Source organism: Macaca thibetana, chromosome 2 (genome assembly GCF_024542745.1).
Source record: "Macaca thibetana thibetana isolate TM-01 chromosome 2, ASM2454274v1, whole genome shotgun sequence".
In the NCBI taxonomy this organism is placed as follows: domain Eukaryota; kingdom Metazoa; phylum Chordata; class Mammalia; order Primates; family Cercopithecidae; genus Macaca; species Macaca thibetana.
The window spans coordinates 850,687-875,579 of record NC_065579.1 but is presented as its reverse complement, the minus strand read 5'-3'; the positions used below and the strand labels follow the sequence as shown (position 1 = coordinate 875,579).

Below are 24,893 nucleotides of genomic sequence, written 5' to 3'. Positions count from 1 at the left end.
AAGTTTAAAAATATAAAAATAAATAACAAAAACAATGACAAGTTATAAGGAGAAGAATTTGCTGTGTGTCCAGACACTGGTATTGAATGATCAGAGAAGAGCTGGCTAAAACCTTGGTACCTTAGCAAACTACGCAAAATTTTTTTTTTTTTTTTTTTTTTTTGAAACAGAGTCTCGCTCTGTCACCCAGGCTGGAGTGCAGTGGTGCGATCTCCACTCACTGCAAACTCCGCCTCCTGGGTTCACGCCATTCTCCTGCCTCAGCCTCCCGTGTAGCTGGGACTACAGGCGCCGCCACCACGCCTGGCTAATTTTTGTATTTCTAGTAGAGACGGGGTTTCACCATGTTAGCCAGGATGGTCTCGATCTCCTGATCTCGTGATCCGCCCGTCTCGGCCTCCCAAAGTGCTGGGATTACGGGCGTGAGCCACCGCGCCCGGCCAACTACACAAATTTTTAAACAAAATAAGTGAGTCACAAGAAGAGTCAACTTCAGAATGTACTGGCCAGTTTGACATTGGTTTCCATCCTGCTTTCTAGAAGATAAGGTCATACCCAACATATCTGGGAGTCCAAATCCAACAAATTTTCTGTAATTGCTGACTCAAAAGGAAACATTTCAAAATGGAGAACCCAAAGCATTCTTGTTTTATAAAGAGAAAAAATTTAATTTAAAAATGGATGAGGGAGAAGCAACTGATTACCTTCAATTGGATATAATTTTGAAACTTGTCAGAAAATATAGCCATGAACTTTCCTTTTTACCTATTATGCCAGCTATCAATTTACTGCCTTTCGACTCCAAATCTGCCCTTGTTTTTGCCTGCTCTGCAATAATGGAGCTGGACACAGAAACATTTCTCCTTTGCCAGCTGACATGATGTGAAGTTTTGCGGTAGAGGGTGCTGGAGGCAGAAGGGGTTTCTCTGGCTGGTTCTGGTTGCTTCTCTAGGCTGACTCCAGGGGAGGCACACCTTGGGAAGCTTTGCAGCAGAGTACCACGAGTGATGCCCTCATAAACAGCCCCCTCAGCACCCACCAGGAGAGCTTCCCTGGAGAGCTTTACAGTGAGTGCCACTGGCCTACCACCTTCCCACGAAGCGCTTTCACCAGTACCCTTGGGTTCTGAGACAGCACCTCTCATGGGCATCCTCCCTCAGCACCCCAGAGAACAGTTTCCCGGTGACAGTTGTTGGCATGCCACCTCCCCATGGAGAGCGTCCCCCGGCACCAGCTCAGGGCAGCTCTGGGCTTCAGGGAACCCGGCACCAGTGCAGGGCAGCTCTGGGCTTCAGGGAACCCGGCACCAGTGCAGGGCAGCTCTGGGCTTCAGGGAACCCCACAATCCAGTGAGCCAGGACGTCTGGATCTCAGCCTTGGGGATGTAATACTCCTTTACATCTATTCCCACCCCAGATGCTCCATCCCAGCCCCGGGGATAGTGGCTGCTCCTCCACCTGCTCCTCCTGCGCACTCTTTTTTTTTTTTTGAGACGAAGTTTCTTTTTTTTTTTTTTTTTTTTTGAGACGGAGTCTCACTCTGTCGCCCAGGCTGGAGTGCAGTGGCCGATCTCAGCTCACTGCAAGCTCCGCCTCCCGGGTTCACGCCATTCTCCTGCCTCAGCCTCCCGAGTAGCTGGGACTACAGGCGCCCACCACCGCGCCCGGCTAGTTTTTTGTATTTTTTAGTAGAGACGGGGTTTCACCGTGTTAGCCAGGATGACCTCAATCTCCTGACCTCGTGATCCGCCCGTCTCGGCCTCCCAAAGTGCTGGGATTACAAGCTTGAGCCACCGCGCCCGGCCTGAGACGAAGTTTCACTCTTGTCGCCCAGGCTGGAGTGCAGTGGCATGATCTTGGCTCACTGCAACCTCCACCTCTCAGGTTCAAGCAATTCTCCTGCCTCAGCCTCCAGAGTGGCTGAGATTACCGATGTGCACCACCACGCCCAGCTAATTTTTGTATGTTTAGCAGACATACTAAATGTTTCACCACGTTGACCAGGCTGGTCTCGATCTCCTGACCTCGTGATCTGCCCGCCTCGGCCTCCCAAAGTGCTGGGCTCACAGGTCGGAGCCACCGCGCCCGGTTTCTCCTGTGTACTCTTGAGAGTCTTCTTTACTCCTCATGAGCCAGTTTCCCACTCCATGATTCCCACATTATAGTTAATCATTCTTTTTACTAAACTTTCCCTATTCAAATTACTATGTAGTTTCTGTCTCCTGATTGGACACTGACTAGATACATCTCCGCAGAAGATGAAAACTCTGGAAGAATCTACAAAGGAAGAGAAAGAAACATTGATGCAGCTATAATACAAGAAGGTGGAGATGGGGGAAAAAATAACAACAACAAAACTCTAAATCCAAAGAAGTTGAAAAGACTGTCTGAGATTGGGAGCTTATGAAAGATATCGAACCCAACTGGGCAGACACCATCAGCAGAAGCAGATGACGTGAAAGAAGACAGACACAAAAGATGACGCATCACATATCAGATAATTCCATTTATACCAAGTGTCCAGAAAAGGCAAATCTACAGAGACAGAAAGACGAGCAGCTGAGTGGGGCTGGAAGTGGGGACAGGAATTCACCGTAAAGTGACCCAAGGGATACTACTGGGGTGATAAAAATGTCCTCAAGTTGGATTACGGTGATGGCTGCACAACTTGGTAAATTTACCAAAAATCGTTGAGTTGTACACTTGAAGTGGGTGAATTTTTTCTTTTTTGAGACAGGGTCTTGCTCTGTCACCCAGGATGAAGTGCAGTGGCATGATCATGGCTCACTGTAGCCTCGACCTCCCCAGACGAAGCAATCCTCCCACCTCAGCCTCCAGAGCTCTGGGGCTACAGGCATGCACCACCACACACAGCTAATTCTGAAATATTTTTTTTTGTAGAGATGGGATCTCACTATGTTTCTCAGGCTGGTCTCCAACTCCTGGCCTCAAGCAATCCTCCTACCTCAAGCCTCCCAGCATGCTGGGATTACCAACATAAGCAGCCACTACACTCAACCTAAAAAGCAGCTTTTTAATTGAAAAACATTTCACGGCCGGGAGCGGTGGCTCACGCCTGTAATCCCAGCACTTTGGGAGGCCGAGGCGGGCAGATCATGAGGTCAGAAGATCGAGACCACCATGGCTAACATGGTGAAACCCCATCTCTACTAAATATACAAAAAATTAGCTGGGCGAGGTGGTGGGCGCCAGTAGTCCCAGCTACTCGGAAGGCTGAGGCAGGAGAATGGCGTGAACCCGGGCGGCGGAGCTTGCAGTGAGCCGAGATTGCGCCACTGCACTCCAGCCTGGGTGACAGAGCGAGACTCTGTCTCAAAAAAAGAAAAAGAAAAAGAAAAACATTTCACATTCTTAATGTAAAACCTGTCATGTGTATACAAATTTTTTAAAGCCCCCAAAATGGGGAAAGAAGGATGCTAGAAAGACCGAATCAAGGCCTGCCTGGTGATGAGAGCAGATTGGACACGCTCTGAGGGAGAAGTGGCTGACACTCAACATGTGCCCCCACAAAAGACTGGGACTAAACGCACCGGAAACCGGTTACAAAGGGAGTCAGGAGAACTCCTCCTCAGGCAGGGAAGGCTCCTGTTAGATCAATGAAGAAAGGGAGTCAGGACGACTCCTCCTCAGGCAGGGAGGACTCATGAGAATCAATGACAGTCGTTTAGGAGTAGGAAAAAAAAGCAGCCTAATTACTTTTATTTCTCTAATCTTAAAAACATTAAGTTGATACCATAATATTTGTACATATTGACAGGGCACGTGTGATATTTTATGCATACAACGTGTGATGGTCAAATCAGGGTATTTAGAATATTCACTGATTGAACATTTATCATTTCTTTGTGTTGGGAACACTTCAGATCTCTTCTGACTATTCTGAAATATACAATGTGTCAGCCACAGCCACACTACTGTGTTACTGAACATTAGAACTTACTCCTTCTAACTGTGTGGTTGAACCCACTAACCAACCTCTCCTTATGCCCCAACCCACCTCCTTCCCAGCCTCCTACCACTCTCTTCTCCACCTCCATGAGATCAACTTTTTTAGCTTCCACATGAGTGAGAAAATGGGAGCTCCTGTAATATTTGTCTTTATTGCTCTAAATCTTGATCTAATCTCATGTAATTATTTCAAATTCCTAGTGCCCAACAATATTAACAGTTTTAATAAAAAGTTCTGGGCCACGTGTGGTGGCTCACTCCTGTAATCCCAGCATGTTGGGAGGCCAAGGTGGGCAGATCACGAGGTCAGGAGTTTGAGACCAGCCTGGCCAACATGATGAAACCCTGTCTCTACTAAAAATACAAAAATTAGCCGGGCGTGGTGGCAGCTGCCTGTAGTCCCAGCCACTCTGGCGGTTGAGGCAGGAGAATTGCTTGAAAATGGAAGGCGGAGGTTGCAGTGAGCTGAGATGGTGCCATTGTGCTCCAGCCTGGGCAACAAGAGCCAAACTCCGTCTCAAAAAAAATACAAAAGTTCTGAGTTTTGTTGTTGTTTTTGTGTTTTAAAGTCATTCTGAGCAGAAAACTACTACTTTCTTTCCATTAACCTCACCTACAGGAAACCTACTTGTTTGGATCACAAAACAAGAACAAACATCTACTGCAGTAAATCCTACTTGTACACAAAGTACCCAGAAGAGATGGCTTTCTAAACACTGGCTCTGCAAATTCAAAATTCTAAAGAGACACTAAGCTTCATACCACTCTATCCTACTTCTGCTGCCTGAATGTGTGGCAGGAGCTTAGGATAGGTCTGAACTAAAATTCTTCATCTAACTATTCCTTTCTAAACCGTCCACTACCTCCATCAGTCACAATGGCCACTAAATCTAAATTTATCACCGTAGGGAAGGATCACCAAGGACAAACTTGATGAGGAAGATTGTTGGGGTCACATGAGGATGAATTGGTGAGTATCTGAATTGTTCCTGGCTTGGTGTTCTGGCTTAGCTCCAGTTTCTTCCAACTAGTTCTCCAGCCCCCCCAGTCCTCGTAACCCTCACAGTTATCACGTGATTAAGTATATATGAAAAAGCTGGCGCAACATTCACACACATGCGTCTACGAGCACATCCACGCTTGCAAGGTCAGCTACCTGAGAACATCGAGGCCAGTGACACTGACAGTCCGTTCTTTGATATGTGAGTCAGGTTAGATCCTTCACTACCATCTGTGTAATAATGACGACAAAAGGGGGCCCTTTAGTATTCCAGCAGGAAATAAACTAATATTCTATACCATGTGTTCCTGGAATCAAAACTTGCCATTTGCTCCCAGACATGAAATGGTGTTTAGGAACTGACATCCTTGGGTAGGTGCTCACTCTAGCTTGGAGGAGAGTTACTGCTACTTCCTATGCCACGCCCAGCCTCAAGGACCTCCCACGGCAGTGGTTCTCAGCCACGGTGACTCAGGCAATGACGGAGGCATTTCTGATTGTCTCGATACTGGGGAGGGGTCGCCACCAGCCTCTAGTGGGTAGAGGCGAAGAATGATGCTAAACATCGTACAGTCCACAGCCCAATCCCTCATGGCAAAGAATGGTCTGGCCCACGGGTTGGAAAACCCTGGCCTAAGGTCTTTTCCTTTAAGGATTTCTGTTGTGAATTGACTAGAGAATTAGTTGATTGAACATCTCCTCAAGGCCCACAACCGCAGCAACAGTTTCTAACAGGAGTGGCTTTGGGCCTGTCTGTCGAGAGGCTCCTTACAGACTGCACAGCCTCCCGGATCCCTGCTGTGCTGCGGGACACAGTGTGATTGTCACGTGGACTGATCTGAATTTACCTCACTATTCTCCTCCTGAAATTCCGGCTGCGGATCCTGGGAGCGAGGTCAGACCCTCTTTCTTTTTTTAATTAGGAGATGAAGTCAATCACAGACTGTGGTATAACAGAAAATAGATACTTGGTCTCTGTCTCCAGTTCCTGGTGAGAATTCCTAAAATCCTTGGAATTTCTTGAATTGTAGTAATATCTTTTATTATTCAAAAGAAGCCCCTTTCAATCATACCTGAGTTTATGCTAATGAGGAGACTCCTGGCAGGCCCCTAGACAGACAGCTTCACCAGTGGGGGCTATCAAAAGAACCAACCACGTCATGAGAGGGCTGGAACTTTTACTCCCCCATCAGGTCCAGCAAGGGGAGAGGGACTGAAGACTGAGTTCAATCACCAATGGCTGGTGACTTAATCAATGGTGCCTATATAATGAAACGTCAATAAAAACTTGGAACAATGATGTCCAGGCTTCCTGGTTGGTGAACACATCAATGCACCTGGGAGGGTGGTGCCCCCACACACCATGGGGGCAGGAGGAGTTCCTGTGCTCATGATCTCTTCCTAGGCCCTACGTACTTCTTCATGTGGCTGCTCGTTTGGATCCTTTACAACAGGCTATAATCCTAAGCTTTCCCAAGTTCTGGGTGTCATTCAAGCAAATTATCCCACCTGGGGCAAAGGGGTCATGGGAACTGTGAATTCGTAGTCAGCCTACAAGCAGAAGGGCAGGTAGCTTGGTGACCTGTGTCTGGCATCTGAAGCAGAAGTAATCTCACAGGACTGTAGCCTGCAGGATCTGTGCTGACTCCAGGGAGTTAGTGTCAGAACCAAACTGTAAGTCACCCAGCTGATGGTGGAGAATTGGAGAGGAGTTGGAGGATCACATACAAACAACCAACCAAACAAACAAACAAAAGGAGTTTTAATGACCAACTATTGTTGTCATAAATAGAAATCAGAGACATTAAGGAGAACATAGAAGGAAGACTTCCTGAATACCTGGAAAATTTGTGGAAAAACAGAGTTTCTGAACAGGGAACAAACGTGTGGTTCCTCCATCTGGAGGCCTGTGCAGGCGAATGGGTTCTCTAGATTGTGTAAACAGGAAATCAAAGCCTCACACAACACGAGATCTATTTGTCATCACATTATAACATTATAATGGAGAATTATAGATATAGTTCACCTCTGTCCACGTACACAATGTTGTAACAGAGAATTATAGACACCATTCACTGCAGTAAGGAAACCACTGTTGGTCTCATCCATGAGGGAGGAGCGTGTGTCCCTGAACTGTTTTTGTGTGTGTGTTTGTTTTGCTGATGAACTTGAAGAAATCTATGACTTGCAGGAACGGGACCTTAACCTGATTTAACACAACTGCCTTCCCAGACTGGAACCCCACTGTTCCTCTATGCTGGTACTTCAACAACAACAACAACAACAACAACAACAACAGAGTCTGTGCCTGTGCTAAGCAACTGAGCACTGCAAGGGCAGAAATTCAAGCTCACTTTGTAGGCCTGATTTTGTTCCTTTTTTGTCCCCCTGTCCCCAATGATTCTGTTTGTCCTTTTCTCTTTTGAACACTTTGAAACAATTTCAGTTGTGTTATGGAACCCAAGAGAATAGGATTCTAATTCCAAGTGGTATGGACCAGCCCTACAAGCTGAAAGGAGGAGTCAGAGCGGGAACCCAAGAGAAAGACACCACTGAGGAGGAAGCATCAGGGTGACCCCAGCCAGCAGCCACTCCGCCTGGAACACCTGCTTTCAGTGCTCTTTCCTACTGAAGTTGTAAAGGGGTTTTGTTTTTAGCAGAATGCTGTCCCTTACAATAGCTAGTAACAATCCATAATGAAGATCTTCTACTTAGGAAAAACTTTGCAGCTTATCATTCTAAATGGAAAGAAACAGGAAATAAAAGTTCCCTTGTAACAAAGTGTCACTTCTTACCTTGGATTTCAAATTCATCAACCTCATCAGCAGAGCCAGAGTCAGAGAGATGTGCCGAATCGCGTGAGCTGAACTGGGAGCTGCTGGAGGTGACCCGAAAGCCTGTTATGTTTAAAAACAAAAAGGAATAAACAGGGCAGAAAGAGGTCTTCTTGTCCTTCCAGCGTCACAAGAAAAGGGACCTGGTATGACTTCAACAGAGAGAAATGGAAACTTTCCCTTTAGAAAGTTTCAAGGAAACAGAAGGTACTACTATCTGGAAAGCAAATCCGGGAAAAGCGTGCTTAGGTCTCCTTATATCAGAAAACTATTTTGGAAGGGAGCTATTCCTTTTTTTATATATATATATATATATATATAAATTTTTTTTTTTAGAGCTGGGGTTTCACCATGTTTGCCAGGAGAGTCTCGAACTCCTGGCCTCAAGTGATCCACCCGCCTCAGCCTCCCAAAGTGCTGGGATTCCAGGCATGAGCCACTCCACCTGGTCTGGAAAGGAGCTATTCCTGATGTAGGAAACGGAGCGACTCTAGGATGAGTATTCCTAGTATGGTTTAAAAAAAAAAAGTAGGACTATATAGAAATGTCTTTCTGGGCCGGGCGCGGTGGCTCAAGCCTGTAATCCCAGCACTTTGGGAGGCCGAGACGGGCGGATCACGAGGTCAGGAGACTGAGACCATCCTGGTTAACACGGTGAAACCCCATCTCTACTAAAAAATACAAAAAACTAGCCGGGCGAGGTAGCGGGCGCCTATAGTCCCAGCTACTCGGGAGGCTGAGGCAGGAGAATGGCGGAAACCCAGGAGGCGGAGCTTGCAGTGAGCCGACATCCGGCCACTGCACTCCAGCCTGGGCGACAGAGTGAGACTCCGTCTCAAAAAAAAAAAAAAAAAAAAAGAAATGTCTTTCTGACAGCAGAGGAACCACTGGTTTGGGTATAACATCCCAAAGGAAGAGCCATAAGGCACCAGGCCTTATGCTGAAGCTGGGAGAATGTGGGAATAGTGTCCACAGGCTCCACTGACTTCCATGCTCAGCCTCCTGGTACACAGGGAGCAGGTTCTTGGTGCGGATTTGCTGGCGCCGAAGGCGGATCTTCTGCTTCAGCTCCTGGATCTCTCTGTCGCTGTCTTCCTCTTCCTCCCCCTCCTCCAGGCACCGGCTCATCATGTTGCACTTCATTAGCTCGATGGCAGCGATTAAGGACTCTGAGATGCTGAAGTGGGCATTCTCCTGGGGGAAGGGGAGCAGCAAACAAGCAAAGGGTTACAAGTATTGAATGACAGCATAATGTTGGAAAGGGGAGTTTCCAAGATAGGAACTGTTTCTGTCAAAAACACCCTGGAGAAATGGACATTTCTGCTACGAGGAAAGCTGATGGCTGGAAAACCTATTCTAGGTTTTCTTCACTCTCTTACTTTGCCAAGCCTGTCCCTTCTGTCTCATTTCTACATAAAAATATGATAGAGAAGAGGCCCAGGATTTCAATCAGGTTCTTTCCCAAAATCATACACCTGTACGCAAAATATTAAGGTAAATGTTATGTCTCAAGATAAGAGTGTTTTGCAGGCTACAAAATGCTACACAGATGTCATTTATTGCTTATCTGAGCCTCAGAACAAAAGATAGAATTTGATTCTGGAAACAGTATTTACCTAAGGTGCCCGGGTCAAGGGAACCGCAATCATGCAGCAAAACCAATGCTGCCAGACGCAGGGGCTCACGCCTGTTAATCCCAGCACTCTGGGAGGCCAAGCCCAGGAGTTCAAGACCCCAAACACAGGGGCTCACACCTATTAATCCCAGCACTCTGGGAGGCCAAGCCCAGGAGTTCAAGACCAGCCTGGGCAACACAGGGAGACCCCCCATCTCTACAAAAAATAAAAAAAATACCCAGGTGTGGTGGCATGTGCTTGTAGACCCAGCTACTCGGGAGGCTGAGGCGGGAGGATTGCTCGAGCCCAGGAATTTGAGGCTGTAGTGAGCCACGACCGTGACACTGCACTCCTGCTTAGGTGACAGAGCAAGACTCTTGTCTCAAAAAAACAGAAACACACACACAAACTTGATGCTTCTCTGCCCAGGCTGGCTTCTAAGATAAAATCGCTAATATCTGGGACTCGATGAGGGGCACATGCTCCCTGCAGAGTTCCTCAGAAACAGAACTTGCTGAGCTTCCTTCTACTGTGAACTTACCTTTACTGTAGTCTGTACCCATGTCACTGCTACATACCCAAAACCTCATCAGAACATATGGCACCACAGACCTTTAGACCCAATCTCCCAACTCATGAGCTCTTCATGAGGCCCTCGATTTCCCACCTTTTCCAGGTCGGCACAGCTGCCGAAGTCTTGCTCAGAGAGGTAGCTGATGAGGGACTGTCCTTCTGATGGTCTTCGGAACATGCCTTCCCCTGAGCACAGGTACCGACCACCTTCTGTGGGAAATGGAATGTGGATGAAACAGTCAAGCTTCTTCAGGAAGTCTTAAGCTTTTACCATTAAAGATGCTCCCAAGTCTTCCCAGGTAACTGGGAATTAGAGGTTGGAAGAAGATATCTACCTTCTAAAAGCACTTCTTGCACTTTGGGAGGCCAAGGCGGGTGGATCACCCTAGGTCAGAAGTTCGAGACCAGCCTGGCCAACGTGGTGAAACCCCATCTCTACTAAAAATACAAAAATTAGCTGGGCGTGATGGCTCACACCTGTAGTCCCAGCTACTAGGGAGGCTGAGGCAGGAGAATAGCCTGAACCCGGGAGGCGGAGGTTGCAGTGAGCCAAGATCGTGCCACTGCACTCCAGCCTGGGCAACAAGGGCAAAACTCTGTCTCAAAAAAAAAAAAAAAAATTTTCTTGTACTCTTAGAATCCCAGAGCACTGAGCCTTTTGGTTGGAAAATGATGGAATAAACAGAGACAATCCTTCTACCATCTAAAATCAAAGAGAACATGCTCTCCCCCATACCATATAATAAAGAAAAAACAAAGTAAAAATGGAAAACTCTGGGCTGGGAGTCAGAAAAGGACATAAATGGCTTCCTCCTCTGCATGATTTGCATGTAGAGTTTGTCTGCTGGTTATTAAGCCCAGATACTCCAAGTCCTCTTTTCAAGGTCCATCTCATCCACTCACAGAGCCATTCCATATGGTCAGCTGACATGCCTGGTGCCAACACCCAGCGGTAAGAATGGGTAGGACCCCGAAGTCAGAGAGGAGCAAGAGAAGTGGCAGAACAGTGTGATTTCTAGCACAGGGGTTGAAAATGACTGAAGAGCGACTGAGACGGTAACAGTATGTACCCTCCGCAGAGCTGAGATGAACCCCAAAGCTCAGAGCTTAGCAGGCACAAGGGGCGAGCAGAGAAAAGATAGAGTTTTAGCCCTGGCCTTCATAGTACTCACCATACTCCATGTACAGAGAACTGGGTGTGCTGACTTCACTGCTTTGACCAGAGTAGGGCAAGGGGCCTCTCAACTTCGCCTTATCATTGCAGGATTCTAATGGCGATGACCACCAACGAGTAAAAACACACATACGAAGTGAGCAATAGATACATTCCCAACTTTGGAGTTTCAACATTTAACTGCACCCCTTCCCAAAGCCCTCCCAAGCAGGAGAGAGGTGGCACAACAATGGAACAGCCCAAGGGCACAGAAACACAGGGAGGGAAGGAGATGGCCGGTCAGTACATTCTAAGTGGAAAAGAAGAAACGTGATCCAGAATGGGGCAACATAAAGGTGAGAAAGAATCAAATCAAAATGGATTCATGAAATTTGCTTCTCTTTCCTTACATCTTTTAACCAAACATTACAGGAATGTTAGCTGATTTCTATCCTCTTGACAAACCAATTTAGAAAAGTCTTTAGACGGTAAAACAAAGACAAGTGCATTGAAACTTTTCTGACATGTTGACATTAGGTTTTAAAGTAACATCAGAAGATTTACATTCACTAAGGAAATAAAATTCAGCAGTGTCCTAAAAAGAAGCATCAAGGCAGTGCTGGAGAAGCCCAGGGAGAGGGCCCCATAAGCAAGGGGCCTGTTACGGGGCTCAGCCCATCCTTAATGAAGAAGGGAGGGAGGGAAAGCTGGCGAGACAGACAATGCCTGGGACAGGAAGAGCGAGAGCTGGGAGGGGAGAACAGTGGCAGTCAGGGCTCACAGGAATGAGAAACTGATATTCTTCACAAGGAAACACAACATTTCCAGGACCACAGAAGGAAGAACAGGTGGAAAAGCAGGTGGGTGCTTGAAAATGAGCAGGATGCTATGGGAGAACGAATGATTGAGCTGCATCTAACCCATTTCCCCGACAGATGGTGCCAAATTGCCAGCTGCTCCTCTCACAAAAAATGCTACTCTGTGAAAGAGACAATTTTGTTTTTCTTGGGCCTCAAAGACTTCTGGTAGTCCTGGTCATGGGGTCTGTTCCTTCCTACTGAACTGAGGACAAACTAGTAGTCACCACGATGCCTTGGTAAAAAACCATGACTTGGAATTCTCAAACAGCATACAACACAAACTCTACCACGACCTTAACCTCTTCACAACATGTGGCCATTCAGCCTTTTCTTGCTGAGTTCACTTCTTCCTAATGCTGCCATTTAACTAAATCTTTTTTCTTTTCTTTTTATTTATTTATTATTATTATTATACTTTAAGTTCTAGGGTACATGTGCATAACGTGCAGGTTTGTTACATATGTATACTTGTGCCATGTTGGCGTGCTGCACCCATCAACTCGTCAGCACCCATCAACTCGTCATTTACATCAGGTATAACTCCCAGTGCAATCCCTCCCCCCTCCCCCCTCCCCATGATAGACCCCAGTATGTGATGTTCCCCTTCCCAAGTCCAAGTGATTTCATTGTTCAGTTCCCACCTATGAGTGAGAACATGCCGTGTTTGGTTTTCTGTTCTTGTGACAGTTTGCTGAGAATGATGGTTTCCAGCCGCATCCATGTCCCTACAAAGGACACGAACTCATCGTTTTTTATGGCTGCATAGTATTCCATGGTGTATATGCGCCACATTTTCTTAATCCAGTCTGTCACTGATGGACATTTGGGTTGATTCCAAGTCTTTGCTATTGTGAATAGTGCCGCAATAAACATACGTGTGCATGTGTCTTTATAGCAGCATCATTTAACTAATTCTTACAATTCCCTTCCACTCACTTGATACTTGCCTTCTTACAATTTCTCATCTCCTTAGGAACAACGCTATTCTAAATGATGGTCCTACAGACGTTATTCCTCCTTAACCATCTCTTTTCCAAGCTCACACACCCAATGGCCCTACGGACGTTATTCCTCCTTAACCATCTCTTTTCCAAGCTCACACACCCAATGGCCCTACGGACATTATTCCTCCTTAACCATCTCTTTTCCAAGCTCACACACCCAATGGCCCTACGGACGTTATTCCTCCTTAACCATCTCTTTTCCAAGCTCACACACCCAATGGTCCTACGGACGTTATTCCTCCTTAACCATCTCTTTTCCAAGCTCACACACCCAATGGTCCTACAGACGTTATTCCTCCTTAACCATCTCTTTTCCAAGCTCACATACCCAATGGTCCTACAGACGTTATTCCTCCTTAACCATCTCTTTTCCAAGCTCACACACCCAATGGCCTCACCCACTTCCAGGAAACCACGGGTTTCAGCCCTCTCTCACTCCTCTGCCCTCTCTTACTCCTCTGACTTGCAGACCCATTCCAGTGTTCCTCTCCATGAATTATGGTACCCAGGATGGAACACAAGTCTCAGTTTGAACACCACCACGAACACCAAGGAAACACACTGAAATCACTAGAAAAATCCTACGCAATAGCTGGAATGGGGTGCAGGGATTTATAGGGAAATGAAAACAGGTGAAAGAAAAAGGAAACAGGGAACTGCAGGAGAGGAAAAAAACACACACACACAAAAAAAAAAAAAAAAAAAAAGAAAAAAACCAAACATGCAAGTCTATCTGAGACCACAGAAAGGGGTAAAATACATTCTGGTGTTAATTCAAGGAAAATAAAGTAATCCATAGGAAGTATTCAGTTATAAGAAAAATTCTGGGCTGGGTGTGGTGGCTCACGCCTGTAATCCCAGCACTTGGGAGGCCAAGGCAGAAGGATCACTTGAAGCCAGGAGTTCAAGGCCAACCTGGGTAACATGGTGAAACCCTGTCTCTATCGGAAAAAAAAAGTCAAAAAATTTTAAAAAAGAGAAAACAGTCTGCCACTGATTCATCATGATGCCTCAGACAAATAGCGGCCTCAGTTTCACCTTTGGCCAAAACCGAAATGATAAGTCTTGACTCTGCCTCTCAGAAGCTGTTGAGAGACTGAACGAGGCATTTGGAATTGTGTATAGAAAACACATCACATGAAATACTGGTAACATTTTATAGACAGTTCCAAGCATCACAACGAGACCAGACTAGCCAGACTTGATTTGACACCAGACTGAAGAAGGTTCTGAACTAAGAAAGGTGGTCACTGAGCAGAGCAAAGAGGAAGTGGAGGACCAACTCCCAAACCTGCAATGGGATCTTCAACTACAATGGTGATATTCCTGGGGCCTCCTGCAGGTAGTCAGACAGGTGCAGAGGAGAGTCCGGACAGAGCAATGAGAACAGAGAGGAGAAAAAAAGTGTCCTGAATTTTACGCAGCAGAAGTGGGGATGGAACTCCCAGGAGGAAACCCCAGTTGTTAAGGGCGGATGGCTCGTCCAAGAAGCTGTGCGTGACCCGTATTTCCTCAGATACTTTTGCACACATTTTCCCTGGCTCCCTTTTCCAAGGCAGGATTCCACTGGAATCCATATGGATTCAAGAATGGGGTGGGAAAGTTTTACATGCTCAAAGGCCAGTGGCTTGGACTACAGCAGACATCAGGCCTGCAGCAGCAGATGTGAAGTGAGGGTCCAGCCCAAGTCATCTTCACATCTAAGAAAGCTCATGGGAAGACAGGCTTCGATTTGGAGAGTCTTCTCCTCGAGATTTCCAACAACTTAAATCACATTCTTGAGGGAAAACAAAGACAAAAGTTGGTAATTCTGAAGGTTTCAGATGAGGGCCTAAGCTCTCACCTTTCCAGAAATCACAAAGAGAAAGCAATGCTATCTCCAGTTGCTAAAGAAAATCCTTTTTTTTTTAGGTCACTGAATTTTTTATATTTTATTTTTATATCTTATTTCTGGGGCTTTTGTGACCCAGAATAGCTTTGAGCACAAAGCTCCATGCTATACTTTCTCTTATGGAGATCCTGCCACAAACAAAACCCAACCAAAGCCTGCCAGATACCACAAGCCAGGAAAGATGATGGCAAGGAGAAGGCAAAAGCAAGGAGCCCCACTTTTCCCACGTGTAGGCTGCCCCTCCTATCAGATGGTGTTTGGTGAGGTCCCAGTGGCCAGGGCCTGCTCATCTGACTGCCTCTCGGTCTGAATCAGTGATGCGGCCGTTAGCCCCACCCACTCACCTGCTGGATCACATCACCCCACCCTCACTATCGCCTTCGTTTTAATTAGAAACCCCAGTATCTCTCTACCTCTTACATTGGTATTACACCTGGTATTATTACACCCTGGTCAAACTTCTAAGACGTCACAGGAAATGACAGAACTTAATGGGATTATTTTTAAAGCTCACTAATACTTTCCCTGATCCAAGAGATACTTTGAAAGGTCGAACTGTGATGAGTCACACTATCCTCTGATGTTACTAAACTAGTAAAGAATCCAGGAAAACATTTAATATTAGCAACGTATAAAGAAACAAACATAAATAGAGATTCTGAGTCTTGGTATTTCGTTATAAACTTCCTTCGTTACAAAACAAGATGTTATATAGTCAGAACCAGAACCCCTCTCTCTGCCATCTGAGAAGTCCCCATAACAAGGCCTCTCTTCACCCTCAATTCAGGGCTATCTTGCTGACTAGCAGCTGGTGCTCCTCATTACCTGGAGCTCCTCTGGAGGCGATGCTGGTATCCGAATGGGAGCGAATATGGCTCTTCTTTGCCCCACTGGCGACGGTGAGTGTCTGCCCCTCTGAGAAGCTGGACCTGCGGAGGACACTGGACAGCTGGCTCTCCTCACCTCCCTCCTGGTCCCCTAAGGAAGAGGCAGCAGAATCTGGCTTCTGGGAGCTGCTGGAGGAGAACAAATTGGAGCTGCTGCTCTCGGCATTGCTGCTGTGACTCTGACAGCTGGCAGTCCGGCCTCGGGGGTCCAAGTTGCCAATGGCCAGGTACTCAGGCCCCTCACTGGCATCACTTGGGGAATCATTCTGGCTGCTGACCCAGGATGCCTCTATAGGGCTGGTCAGAGTACTGGAGCTCATCTCATTTGGGGTTATGGGGGAATCCCTGGCTAGTGCAGAGACTGAAACCAGGAGGGCTTGGATGGTTTGATCCTCTGCTGGTGAGACGTGCCCTCTGCTTTCTTGAGGTTTCCGGGGAGGGCCAGAGAGTGAAAAGGAAGTAGATCTTCTCTCTAGAATATAAAAGGAAATGGTAAGGGGAGCAAGGGTGAGGTGGAATCCTGCAGTATGTATGAAGGACTTCTTCACAGCTAAGGTTCAAACTTTCTATTGTTACTAGGTGCCCAGAACATAAGATGTCACCTCAGAAATGGCAAGTCAAATAAAGTATAAAATTATTTAGAAGCAGCTAAATCAAGTGTATGGGCTCCTGAGACAGTGGCTTTATTGCTTATTAGTATGCATTCCTCATCTGAAAAATGAGCAGTAAGAGGACTGTTTGAAGGCTCAAATGGGATAACACGTACAAACTGAATACAACAGAGCCTAGTACATGATTGGCAATCAATGAATGTTAGCTAGCATTGAAATGCCTTCTTGGCAACGTGGATTAGAAACCCAGGGGAATCTAAAAACATCTCTCCCTTCTGTTACTTCACGATTCTACTGAATTATTTCAGGCTAGTCACTATATAACTTGTAAAGATGTCCCTTATTAAGAAAAACTGTACCAACCAAAGGCTCAATTTTCAACACCTATGAGCAACCACAAAGTCTTCTTACTTTCCAGGGCTGGGGATGAATGTAATGACCACTTTTTCCTGTCTCCATACCTGAGCCATTGTTGGGCATGGATTGGTGGAGGCCAGAGAAGGACCCAAAGTAGGAATGCTGAGCATAGCTGGTTGGAGGGGTGTATGTGGAACTGGGCAGAGCTGTCAGGCTCTGGCTCTTTGTCACCAGGAGTGGGCTCTCGTGCTTTCTGGCAAACTAAAAAGCAAAACAAAACCAAAGAATGTGTCAGAGTTAAGGACAGAGGGCCTCAGAGTGGGGGGCAATGCAGTACTGCAGAAATGCTGGTAGAAGCTACCTTTGCAGTAGGCCTGGACTTTAGCCAGACCTGTAGATACAGCAAGGCTACCTTCTACTATAGTATGTAATTTACAACTCTGAAACCACAGCTTCTGTACTGGAATCCTTCCAAGTGTTAAACCAGGAGTGCTTTATTACAGAGGCAGCACAACAGTACGTAAGATTATGTATGTGGAATCAGAAGTCAGACAGACCAGGGTTCAAATCCAGGCCCTGACACTTGTCAGCTATTTGATCTAAACTCTGGACCACGTATCTACTCTGTGCCTCAGCAGCCTCCTTTATAAAATGAGATCAATGCCCACTTCACAGAGTTACGAAGATTCAGTGAGATGATCCATGTATCATACACAGCACCATGCCTGGCACATAGAAAGCATTCAATGGATAGTAACCAACAATCAAAACTAAAAGAATCAGGCCAGGCGCAGTGCCTCACGCCTGGAATCCCAGCACTTTGGGAGGCCGAGGCGAGCGGATCACTTGACGTCAGGAGTTCAAGACCAACCTGGCCAACATCATGAAACCCTGCCTCTACTAAAAATACAAAAATTAGCCGGGCGTGGTGGCACAGACCTGTAATCCCAGCTACTTGGGAGGCTGAGACAGGAGAAACACTTGAACCCGGGAGGCAGAGGTTGCAGTGAGCTGAGATCATGCCACTGCACTCTAGCCTGGGCGACAAAGTGAGACGCTGTCTCAAAAACCAAACCAAACCAAAACAAAAACAGAAAACAAAATTAAAAGAATCTGGAGAGATAGGGGATCCTCTTCTCTACGAAGTGGGGACTCTGATTCCATTCTAGCTAAGGCACTGACTGGAGTACTAGTCATGGGGTAAGTTAATTTTAGGCAACAGATTTTCTTTGTACTATAAAATTTTCTTTACATCAAAGAAAAAAACATGAAAAAACTGACCCCATATAACATTAAGCTATGCCAGGTCTGACCCTAAACCCTGCCCAATTCAGAACCATCCCTCTTTCCCCAGATCTCTGTCAAGGCGTGGTATCCTCTGTCAAAAGATACCACCGGTTTAACAAAATCGACCTCCCACTCCCCAGCTTAGGTCTACTAAGCACAAGACCTAAGCTCAGACTTTCTACTTCAGTAAGTACTTAATGGTACCTCCCCTTCTCCAAGCATTTTAAACGAAAGCCGGCCGGGCGCGGTGGCTCATGCCTGGAATCCCAGCACTTTGGGAGGCCGAGGTGGGAGGATCATGAGGTCAGGAGATCGAGACCATCCTGGCCAACATGGTGAAACCCTGTCTCTGCTAAAAATACAAAAAAATGGGTGGGGGGCGGGGGTGGCAGGTGCCTGTAGTCCCAGCTACTTGGGAGGCTGAGGCATGAGAATCGCCTGAACCCAGGAGGTGGAGATTGCAGTGAGCCGAGATCGTGCCACTGCACTCCAGCCTGGGTGACAGAGCGAGACTCTGCCTCTAAAAAAAAAAAAAAAATGAAAGCCTTTCAGCTCACAAAAATGGCTAAGTAAAAAACCAGTTTGCTGTAGAGGGTTCCATTATGCTGAGGTCCAGGGACCCAGCACAGACATGGATAATCCCTTGTCTCCTTTACCATGGATGCATCTATCTGAGCCAGGAGGCGGGGGTTGTTCTGTTCCACTGCTTCCAGGCACTGGAGCATGGCCGTGACGTGAGCATCACTTAGCAGGAAAGCAGCATCTGGGGAGAGAAAAGCTACCACAGTGATAGAACCCAACAGGGAGGTCTGGAGAGAAGCTCAAGGAAGGAGAAAGGGAGAGGTAAGGATGAACTGGGAGGAGTCACGCCACCGTAGGGTGAAGGGAAATCAGAAACAAAGTAGAGAAGAGGCTAAAGAACGTGGAGTATAGCAAAGTGGCCGGGACAAGAGACTTCAAAGTCAGAAAAACCCAGATTTGAATCCTGGCTCTGAGTGACTTTGGCCAAGTCGCCTAACCTTCTGGAGCCCTGTGGACTAGAAACAGTAGCACCAGTGCCCAACTCTCAGGGCTGCAGTGAAGATACTGGACAGCAGTGATGGGCACGCAGGAAACTCCTGGTAAACGGTGGCTATTCTTACTGGTTTGTCTCTGTGTGGCTGTAGGGGATGACCTTAACATAAAGTTGAATTGTGTCTTACTTGGGAGGTAAGAGGTAAGTCTGGATATGTTTCTGAGTAGAATCCCTATGAAGTGAAAGGCATCAAGTGAAAAATAGGAGGCCCTGCCAGGCATGGTGGCTCACGCCTGTAATCCCAGCACTTTGGGAGGCTGAGGCGGGCGAATCACCTGAGGTCGGGAGTTCAAGACCTGCTGACCAACATGGAGAAACCCTGTCTCTACTAAAAATACAAAATGAGCTGGGCGTGGTGGCGCATGCCGGTAATCCCAGCTACTTGGGAGGCTGAGGCAGGAGAATTGCTTGAACCCAGGAGGCGGAGGTTGCAGTGAGCTGAGATTGAGCCACTGCACTCTAGCCTGGGCGACAGAGCGAAACTCTGTCTCAAAGAAAGAAAGAAAAATAGGAGGCCCTGGTACTAGAGCGATAGAGGAATAGCGAGGTGGGTGACAATGAGGAAGCACAGACGACAATCCTAAGTGGCCTCCACCTACCTGTGTAGAATTTTCTGATATACTGTCTATCCCCGAGCAGAGGCCGGAGCTGGGCTGAGAGGCAGTGGTATTGCAGGCTGTGCTGCAGCCACAACTCGGCAACAGCACGTTCACTCACACCATCAGCACTGCTCTGGCCGTTCTCGTGCAAGCAGATGAACTGGGAAGCAAAGGGGTATGAGTCAAAACATACATCCTGGTAGATACGGCAAGATTGAGGCCTAATGACCTGAGAACTAAATTGAGACAGTTAAGGGAAACGCTTTGAAAAGCTTCACCCTGGGTCCCATATATGCAGGCTTTTTTGAAAATAACAAAACTTTTCTATTCCTTCCCCAGAGGAGAAAAAGTGGCCTGGATGAATGGGTTTGCATGTTTTTTTTTTTAAGCAAATAAAGTTGGTCCCTAGAGGGATAATTAATTTCCTTTCCTTGGTTGATAGGCAACTTGACGTATTCCCTCCTTAAGAGTCTAGAAGATTCTTCTGACGGAGCCTCAAAGAGTGAAGACCCACAGCTCTGCCAGCACAGCCGCTCTGCTCTCACTCTTACCTTCTCCACGTGAAGGGCTGAGTGGGGACTGAGCCACCGTATGTCTTTCACGAACTGCCAGTAATCAGTCTGGCGGCGGCACGCCTGTGAAGGGAACACATGCAATGAGCAAATCACTACCATTCCGGACCAGACCCAGTTCTAGGGCTGGCATTCAAAGACAGGAAAAAGAGCACAGCCTTCCCTTGCCTCATCAAAGGTTCTCAGCAGCAATCAAAGGCATACATACAGAGGCCAGGGGTGGTGGCTCAAACCTGGAACTCAGCACTTCAGGAGGACTGCTTGGGTCCAGGTAGACTGGCCCATCTCTACAAACAATTTAAAGCTTACTCCGAGTGGTGGGACATGCCTTAGTCCCAGCTACTCAGGAGGCTGAGGTGGGAGAATCACTTGAGCCTGGGAAGTCAAAGCTGCAGTGAGCCATGATCGTCCCACTGCACTCCTGCCTGGGCAACAGAGTAAGACCCTATCTCAGGAAAAAAAAAAAAAAAAGAAAGAAAAAAGAAATACATACACTTGACATATGTTTACCCTTTTAAAGAATAATTGTTAAAAATGATTTTAATCATTCTTTTGAACAGGTAACATATGCGTATGATATACAAGGTATACAGTAAAAATAATGTTTTCTTTTTCTTTTTTTGAGACAGAGTCACTCTGTTGCCCAGGCTGGAGTGCAGTGGCGTGATCTCAGTTCACTGCAACCTCCACCTCCCAGGTTGAAGCGATCCTCATGCCTCAGCCTCCCAAATAGCTAGAACTACAGGCACACGACACCACGCCTGGCTAATTTTTGTATATTTAGTAGAGATGGGCTGTCTCAACTAAAGACCATGTTGGCCAGGCTGGTCTCAAACCCCGAGCCTCAAGTTATATCACATAACTTCCTGGAGAGCAATTTAGCAATAGCTATCAAAATTCAAAGGCACATATTCTTTAATCTAAGAATTCTAGGAATTTATCCTACGGTAAAGGGCAAAACCATCTATACACAAGCACTGTTACTAACAGCAAATGACTGGAAACAATCTAAATATCCATTCACCAGGGGACTGGCTAGATAAGTGACGGTACATACAGACAATGGAATATTACAAAATGAAAACTGTAAGAAAGAATGAAGAAGCTCTTTATGTAACGATTTTGGATGAATTACAAAATATATTAAGTGAAAAAGGCAAGATACAGAATAGTTACTACAGTATGCTATTATTTATATTTAAAAAGTTGCAGGTACAGCAAAGAAAATAATTGATAATTGCTTTTATAAGCATAAAAATTATCTGGAAGGGCAGGGCATAGTGGCTCACGCCTGTAATCCCAGCACTCTGGGAACCAAGGTGGGAGGCTGCCTGAGGGCAGGAGCTCGAGACCAGCCTGGGCAACACAGGGAGACCCTGTCTCTAAAAAAAATTTTTTTAATTAAAAAAAAAAAAATTCTCTGTAAGGAAACTAGTAAATGGTAGTTTTTTATGTGATCAGAAGGGAGCAAGACTTTTCACTGTATACAGTTTTATAGTTTTTTATTACCTAGCTGTGTAAAATACAGCATTCAAAAATTAAATACTTTTAAAGTTATAGAGTGATATATATAGTACAACCTTAATATTTTTAAAAAACCACACAAAACATAGAAAAAAGCAGAAAATACACCTCAATGTTAGAGTGGTTACTATCGCTTAGTGTTGGGATTACGGGTGATATTTACTTTCTTCTAAGGTCTTTTTGGTATTTTCTGAATTTTCAAGAAAGAAAATATATCACCTATATATTCAGAAAAAACCCACAAAGGTCTTTTTTTTTATTATTGATTTTTTTTCATTGGACCATGTATGTTGCCAAGAACTAGTTTCTTCTTGATGGTGGCAAAAGGGGGAATCCTCTCACTTCTGTTCAGCTGAGCGATCTCAGGGGCTACATGTCCCACATTTCTAAGCAACAGAAAAGAGGCTATCAAATATGCCTTGCCTTCTGGAAGGACTAAAAAGGTAGCCCAGATGCAGCTGTCAAGAAAACTGAGATCCCTCTAAGAATACGATTGTGATGTTACAGCTTTCCGCTGGCCCTGAGTGGATTTTTAAAAATACAATTCACATTCCATAACGCTTCCTTTTGAAAGCCCAGAGGGGACATGAGCAGCATGAATCACCGTATCAGCCCCTCCTCCCAACAAGGGCACAACACCCAGAATAGCTTGGCGATGACGCCGCAGCCTGAAACCTTTGAAAGCCCTCATCTTTCAGAGGGAGGAAATGAAAGGGAAAAACAAGTTATTGACGCAGACTTTACTTCTCAGATCTTTACAAGGCAGAACAGAGCAGCAAGGAAACTGGCACAGATCTTTTGTTTTTGATTCTTCCCACTAGAGCCTGCAGTTGCTAAACGTGTGTATACATACGACAAATCTGCCTGATTTGTTCTGCTTCTGATTACTAACCCTACTGGGGTTCTCAGGACAGGAGGCATGTAAAAAAGGAGAGAAGAGAAAAGATAAAATAAAAACAAATGAAAAAATTAAAAATACTCCTGCTATTTTGCAGATGATCATATGCTTTGATATTTTCCATTCTGATGACCAGATACTTTCACAGATATTATCACATTCTTTTTTTTTTTTGAGACGGAGTTTTGCCCGTTACCCAGGCTGGAGTGCAATGGTACAATCTCAGCTCACTGCAACCTCCACCTCCCAGGTTCAAGCAATTCTCCTGCTTCAGCCTCCCGAGTAGCTGGGATTATAGGCATGCACCACCACGCCTGGCTAATTTTATATTTTTAGCAGAGATGGGGTTTCACCATGTTGGTCAGGCTGGTCTTGAACTTCTGACCTCAGGTGATCCGCCCGCCTCAGTCTCCCGAAGCGCTAGGATTACAGGTGTGAGCCACTGTGCCTGGCCAGATATTATCACTTTTAATAACTATAACAAGATATGTGAATAGGGTTTTGCATTTATCAAGTAGCTTTCATTTCAGAGTTTCATTGATTTGACTTGCATTTCACTTTCAGGCACAGATGGTGAAACTGTCTTGTAATATGGTTAAGTGATTACTCTAGATGACAGTTTAATATTAGTAACAGGGCCAAGAAAAGAATCCATTTGCTATTAGGACACAAGTACCTGACCCACTGAGTGGCAGTGCCACTAATCTGGTAGCTATTTTGGTCAGCAGCCTGGGAAACTTGCACTGAGTTTCTGTAAAACACGCTGGCATGATTCCCAAGTTTCTGACTTGGAGACTGAGTAGGTCAATGCCGCCAATAAGAAGAAGGTCAATCTCATGAGAGAAAATAAGTTTAGTTTTGGTCATGTTGTGCTCGGGCCTGAAAGACAGCCAGACAGTAATGTACAGGAGACAGCTAGTGTTCTGGATCTAGAGTTCAGCAGAGATGCCTGAGGTGGGGGTCATCAATGGGTGAGTGATAGTGCAATGCGAGTGGATGAGACTGCTTCAGGAAAATACACAGAGTAAGAGAGAAGAGCATACGGCAGAATTGCACTCAAAAAAATTCCAGACTGCGCGCGGTGGCTCACGCCTGTAATCCCAGCACTTTGGGAGGCTGAGGCAGGCGGATCACGAGGTCAGGAGATAGAGGCCATCCTGGCTAACACGGTGAACCCCTGTCTCTACTAAAAACACAAAAAAATTAGCCGGGTGTGGTGGCGGGCGCCTGTTGTCCCAGCTGCTCAGGAGGCTGAGGCAGGAGAATGGTGTGAACCCGGGAGGTGGAGCTCGCAGTGAGCCCAGATCACACCACTGCGTGCCAGCCTGGGCAACAGAGCGAGACTCCGTCTCAAAAAAAAAGAGAAAACAAAGACGGAAGAGTTATATAATTTGTCCAGCACCACTCAGTTAATGGCGAAGCTGAGGTTAAAATGTGAGCAGTCTGATTCAAAAGTCCATAATTTTAACTACTACATCACTTTATTTTCCATGGACGTGAGTAGTGAGTCCAGAGTAGGTTCTTACTGATCTAGGTTCTTACTGATTCCAAAGACTTTTGTCAGTCTATGATACAGTGTTGCCTCCATAGTCCTAGAATGCTGCTTTTTGTTGTTCTGGGTTTGCATTTTTTTTTTGAGACAGGGTCTCACTCTAGGCTGGAGTACAGGGGCACAATCAGCTCACTGCAACCTCAACCTCTCAGGCTTAAGCCATTTTCCCACCTCAGCCTCCTGAGTAGCTGAGTCTACAGGTATGCATCACCATGGCTGGCTAATATTTTAAATTTTTTAGAGATGGGGATCTTGCTATGTTGCCCAGGCTGATCTTGTATTCCTGGTCTCAAAATTCTAGTGATCTTCCCGCCTCAATTTCCCAAAGTGCTGGAATTACAGGCATGAGCCACCATGCCCAGCCAAGTATACATACTTTAATACCAATTAGTTGATTAGCTCTTTTCCAATGTGATTGCTAGCTGAGAATAAATTCTGATAAAAAAGAAAGATGAGCTTAGAGTTCCAGGTAGTTATACTAGGCCCTGACAGGGGAGGACGTGAGTGAGCACACACAATTATGCATGCATTTGTGAGGTCTGATTTTTTTTAAATAGGAGGATACCAAACCCCAATGACTCACATGGCAATTTTATCTGGAATCAAAATGTATTTAAAACACTGCAAATGGA

The 24,893-nt window shown here is 45.9% G+C and overlaps 1 protein-coding gene across 9 annotated transcripts in view; it reads right to left on the bottom strand.

Moving 5' to 3' along the window:
- RUBCN (rubicon autophagy regulator) overlaps positions 1 to 24,893 on the bottom strand; it is a 56,811-nt gene that overhangs the window by 9,557 nt on the left and 22,361 nt on the right. For 2 of the 9 annotated variants that reach the window (XM_050779014.1, XM_050779022.1), the window contains 11 exons: positions 20,267 to 20,350; positions 19,716 to 19,875; positions 18,698 to 18,819; positions 16,859 to 17,015; positions 15,725 to 16,258; positions 14,300 to 14,344; positions 11,164 to 11,259; positions 10,086 to 10,201; positions 8,789 to 8,996; positions 7,764 to 7,865; positions 5,125 to 5,199 (listed from right to left, as the gene is read on the bottom strand). In XM_050779014.1, the coding sequence (XP_050634971.1) occupies positions 5,125 to 5,199; positions 7,764 to 7,865; positions 8,789 to 8,996; positions 10,086 to 10,201; positions 11,164 to 11,259; positions 14,300 to 14,344; positions 15,725 to 16,258; positions 16,859 to 17,015; positions 18,698 to 18,819; positions 19,716 to 19,875; positions 20,267 to 20,350 (1,699 nt within the window). The remainder of the gene's footprint in view (positions 1 to 5,124; positions 5,200 to 7,763; positions 7,866 to 8,788; positions 8,997 to 10,085; positions 10,202 to 11,163; positions 11,260 to 14,299; positions 14,345 to 15,724; positions 16,259 to 16,858; positions 17,016 to 18,697; positions 18,820 to 19,715; positions 19,876 to 20,266; positions 20,351 to 24,893) is intronic. The other 7 variants (XM_050779016.1, XM_050779023.1, XM_050779018.1 and 4 more) reach the window with 6 other exon arrangements.